This window comes from Cibotium barometz, chromosome 57, assembly GCF_041138505.1.
Source record: "Cibotium barometz isolate CiBa-2024 chromosome 57, ASM4113850v1, whole genome shotgun sequence".
NCBI classification, from domain to species: Eukaryota; Viridiplantae; Streptophyta; class Polypodiopsida; order Cyatheales; family Cibotiaceae; genus Cibotium; species Cibotium barometz.
Window position 1 is genome coordinate 12,707,704 of NC_141102.1, and position 5,373 is coordinate 12,713,076.

The following is a 5,373-nucleotide window of genomic DNA, read 5'->3' on the forward strand; positions in this document are numbered from 1 at the left end:
TTTTAATTAGACTTTCGATTAAATGTGGCTAAAAGCTTGATGACAAGGAGTTTTTCATCTCCCAGATTTTGTGGAATTTGAAGGACTTTTCAGGGGAAAGCGAACCTATTTTCTTCTTCTTCTTCTTCTTGTCGCTCGTGTGTTAGTGCAACGGCTAGAATGGAGCTCGAGAGTTCCCAAGTTGTGGGTTCGAATCTCCCATGTGCACGAACGATGACTGGTGATAACATGTGCCAAGATCAAATATATATATATATATATATATTAAAGGACCTACTTTTTTTATTTTTTATTTCCAAAATCTGGACTACGAGTCTGCCCCTAGAGGACGGCATCCCACTCCAGCTTTTTAGGAGTAGGCACGAGTTAATTGAATGAAATGAAACGCCCAAAAATATATTTAAAAAATAATAATAATAACATGGGTAAACGGAGAGCGTGCAAGAAGGGACATTATATAAATTAGTTATAAACAGCGTAATTGGTAAAACCACTTTGATTAGGTTAAGCAAGGAGTTATAAGCAGCGTAATTGGTAAAACCACTTTCATTAGGTTAAGCAAGGAGTTATAAACGGCGTAATTGGTAAAACCACTTTGATTAGGTTAAGCAAGGAGTAAGGTCTCTCTTAATATTTCTTTTAGGCTAATGATGTATTAATTAATCTACACAAGGGGAGTCGTGGACGGTGGGCGGCGTGTTTGTGGTGGTAAGGCCGGGGTGGTGGCGGTTGGTGGGAGGTAGGTGCTGTTGACGGCGGCGCATTTCGAGGACTTTTTTGTGCGAGTTGGAGTGCATGGAGCTGAGGAAGGTGGGGCTCTTGGCCGGGCGGTACTCCGGAAAGAGCCTGCCCGACTTGTAGCGCACCCCACACGCATTGCACAGCGTCTTCGCCCCCCCCGGCCCCTCCCTCCACTGTGGAGTCTTCTGCGCCAAGCAGTGCCCGCACCTCCGCTCGCCGCCGCCCACCCCACCGCCCTGCCCGCCCATCTCCTCCCTATCACCTTTCTTCGTCTTCTTCCACGCCGCCACCTTCCCATCACCCTCATCGCAGCCCTGGTGCCTTTTTTTGCTCTCTTCTTGCATCACAACCGTTGAAGTCGAATCGCTGCTTGCATCCGAATCCGTCAGCTTCTCATACGTTGTCGTTGAGCTCGTCGTCGTGGGCTTTCTTCCATATGACCACACCCTTGCCTTTGTCCGGCCGGACCTTTTGCTCCGAGCCCGCCCGGGAATGGCCGTCCCGCCTGGGAAACCCTTCGCATTTGCTTCTGCGTTGTCGTTTGAACACTTGTGAAGCTCCAAATCTTCATCAAATGAGTAGGCATCCTCGCAATTGAAAGAAGAAAGCCATTCCAACTCCGGCTCTAATTCGTTGCACTAAAATATAAACACCAAAAAACTGATTAAACCCAATGCTTAATCACATTAATATAGCAGAAACCCAATGCTTAAGCGCATTAATATAACAGAATTAGACAAGAATATTGATATTTACCAAGGGTCCGACAATGTCTTGTAAACTGTTACAGCTCAGGCCACCCAGGGGCTTCATGTGAGAAGAGTCTTCACACAGAGCAGATGATGACTTGGACGATGTCAAGCTTGTGCATGTGGTATTATGTTTATCATAACCATTATAATTATCATGATTATTCTTATTATTGTTGCTAATGGGTGCTGCTAAGTCCTCATCCGGGAACTCTTCCAAGTCATCAATATTCAAGAAATCGTCTACTAATCCATTGAGGCTACCATCAACCCCTAATTTAGTGCAGTTCAAAGAGCTTCTGCTACCATAATTATTGAGGATTGCTCTAGCAAATTCCATGTTATAAAAGATATCCGCTGGGGCTGCTGCATGACCCATTAGACCTTAGGAAAACCTTAATCGGAGCCAATTTATACACCAAAATGGGGAGGAAGAAGGCTAAGGAGGGATCACCAATTGCAAGAAGATATAGGAGAGTTGATATGCTATGCTATGCTAGCTTGCCAGGGGTCATGCGCCATGGAGTGCAAGGAAGGCAAGGCTCTAAATCTAATGTTCTGAAGAGACAGAAAGAGAGAGAGGTTCCTGTTGCACGTTGCAGTTGGTCAGGTGGCAGCTTTAGAGGTACACAAAGACAATAAGAGAGAGAAGGGAGGGGGGGTACGCTTGGCATTTGGAAAGGTGGCCATTGAATAGTTTTTAGGGTTTGTGATGGCTTTATACACCTAATGGTATTAGGGTTTGTGATGGCTTTATACACCTAATGGTATTAGGGTTTGTGATGGCCATTGACTAATAACCCTAATTTCCAAGCTTGAGGATAGCCATGAAGCAAGCATGCAGAGTCAAAAGGGGGTCCCCGCCCCATTTTTGGGGCCTGCTTGCTTGTGTAAACCAGCTGCACGACACGCTTGCAGGTTGTCCTCATGACAATAGACACAGAGACAGAGAGAGAGAGAGTAGAGAGAGAGTGTGTTTTTCCACTCGCTTTAGAGAGAAAGTGTGTTTTTCCACTCGCTTTAGAGAGGGTCTAGAGAGAGATAGTCTAGAGAGAGAGTGTGTGTTTTTCCACTCGCTTTAGAGGGGGTCTAGAGAGAGATAGTCTAGAGAGAGAGTGTGTGTGTTTTTCCACTCGCTTTGGAGAGAGGTGATTCCTTCTTTTGTTTTAAGAGAGAAAATTCTTTCAACTCGAATCGCGTCGGCAGGTCACCATCCCCATGCACGTCACCTAACGGTGAAGGGCCGTTGTCCTAGTCACCATGCTTTCGGTCCTTGGCACCTTTCAAGTAGCCACACTAGTCCACGCCACCATACACATTAAGGGTCTTTAGAGACTCTCCAACTCTCTCTCCTCAAAATTGGACGGTGTGTGGGGAGTGTTAGAGCAAGGGCATGGAATTCTCCGTGTCCGGACACTCCCCTCTGGAGTCTGTAGCACCCTAAGTTTTGGCTTTTTTGCCACCACATTAAGAAGTCCCCAAGCATATATTTTTTTGTAACTCCATTAAAAGAAAAAATATCTTCCTTTAGGTATTGTGTTATCCTCCATAATTTAAGTGCCTCCTCCCCAAGAAAACATGTTTAGCAAGAGGGTGGCCCTTTAAACACATAGGTGGACAAGGTGGGTCTACAAATTATGCAATATTAGCACAGGATGAAAGCCTTCCAAGAATGTGAAACCACCTTCTCTTTGCCCAACAGGTAATGGTGCATAGGGAGCCTCATTTCATTGTGTTGCTTTGAATAGCTTTTACTTGTTCCTTTTGCCATTTCCCAAGCATATGTAAATCATAAACACACATTAAAGGCATGTAAGCTTTGCACACGAAGCAACAATATTGGCAATGCATGATATACATATAAGTTTCCCCTTTTCCAAGTTGGCTCTAGAATTAGGCTGTCCTTAAAGGAGACCTTAGTGTTATGAAAACCTGTATTTTATACTTTTCCAAGTGTACTAATAGATGGGTTGTTATTTTATTCTTTCCAAGTGTACTAAGGTGTACTATGGTTGAGTTTTCACATGTCATGGACATATGGAATGCGAATTCAACTAGAAAGACCTTCATTAAGAGAGATTCATTTCCTCATTTGTTCACCTCATCTCATGGTTTCTTGAGTACACAACCATCTGAGGGTTTGTTGGAGGTGTTGGGAACACATCTTTAAGCAAGGTGTTGGGTTGAGCACTAGGATTAAGAACATCGTTTTGGTATCATTTTGTACTTGGAGAGTGCTATAGTAATCTCATTTTCATGTTCACAAATCTATAGTAATTTAGGTAATTGTGTGTTGTGCATGTGTCTCTCTATTCCATTGTTCTATCTTCTTTGTTGTTACTTCCTTGCACATTATACACAAGTCTAGCACATTTGGTATTATGCACCTACAAATTGTTTCTGAGAGTGCACAAGGTCGAGTTTGGGAAAAGATCTTATTTGGGTACTCTTATTGGTTTAGGGAAATATCTTATTTGGGTTCTCATATTACTTTAGGAAAATACCTTATTTGGGTTCACTCTCTAGTTCCTAGCTATCATCATCGAGATGAAGAACAAATCATGGCTATGATCACCAACATGCAAGCAAGTATCCATGGATACATAGGTGGTAGGTAAAGGAGTATTTTTCCATCATGAATGTGCATTTAGAATCCTAGCCGTAACAAGTGGGCAAGGATCGTGCAAATCCAAGATGCCTAATCCCATGAAAACAATGGATACATATAGTTCTAGTGGGGGAGTACGCAACACATGCACATCATGTGGAATCTTCAAAGTTATCTCATAGGAGGCTAGAGATTGTCATTACCTTTAGCAACAACGGCATCATAGGAGGACAGGATGTGTCCTCACCACAGGAGGTAGTGCCGAAGGATCATGCCAAAGGATCAAGTATAGATATGCAATCTCACGCTTATAAGAGCCTTTGCAAACATGACAACCATTGTAGACCTCATGCTTTTATCTAATTATTATTAAATATATGTTTCAATTGTTATCACAATGATAAGGACCATGCTCACACTTAAGTTAGGTAGAGCTAGTCTATATCATATATCCTATACATTTTCCTAAAAGTTTCAAAAATATAGTAGATTTAAAAGAAATGCTCAGTTGTAACGGTGAAATAGCTAGAAATCATGCTAAAATTCAATCAACATTTTGATTAAAGAGTTGATTTCTAAGGTACATATTTAAGGGAAAACATTTAGCCCAATTGCTATTTTACAAGGTCCTCCAAAAAGTGTTGAGCTATACTACAAGAAATTTGTGACATTTTCTTTGAAATTGGCCAATCATGATTTTTAAATGGGTTATGAAGAGAATATTGCCAAAATTACACTACATGTTAGCATATAAGCTAGAAAATATGATTTTTTTCCCAACATTTCTATACTTCTATATGGAAAAAATAAATTCACCAACTCGTTTCTATTTATACCATGCCAATAGGCTCTTATTTTTTATCCTTGTGCATATTTGATTTAATTGAAGATTTTCCCTTTTTGGCTTTTTGCACGGGGAGAGGAGGGGTGGTCAAGGTTCTTAGAGTTCACCTTAGAATATGTAATATATATCATGGGAACTTAGCTAAGGGCGTAGACAAATCATTGGTGTAATTGAGACTAACTTGGTACATGTAAGGTTTTTCCATCTCAATTATATGTTTCTTGGGTATTTGATAGCAAATTTAGAGAGAGAGAGAGAGAGAGAGAGAGAGAGAGAGAGAGAGAGAGAGAGAGAGAGAGAGAGCACAATCAAACAATGCGCCGGGAAGAACTCCTTTTCCTGTTTAAGACCAAAGAAAGCTCAACCTGAGAGAATGAGATAAATTTGGAAGAGCAGTTGGTGAATCCTTTTGGTAGAGTGGATTTGATATT

The 5,373-nt window shown here is 41.7% G+C and overlaps 1 protein-coding gene across 1 annotated transcript; it reads right to left on the bottom strand.

The window, feature by feature from the left end:
• Positions 1-505: 505 nt before the first annotated feature.
• On the bottom strand, positions 506-2,203 carry LOC147606439 (uncharacterized). Its single transcript, XM_086791842.1, has 2 exons — positions 1,498-2,203; positions 506-1,379 (listed from the first exon to the last, which is right to left on the bottom strand). The coding sequence occupies exons 1-2, from the start codon at positions 1,867-1,869 to the stop codon at positions 660-662; spliced, it is 1,092 nt and encodes a 363-aa protein (XP_086647968.1). The 5' UTR covers positions 1,870-2,203; the 3' UTR covers positions 506-659.
• Positions 2,204-5,373: the final 3,170 nt, after the last annotated feature.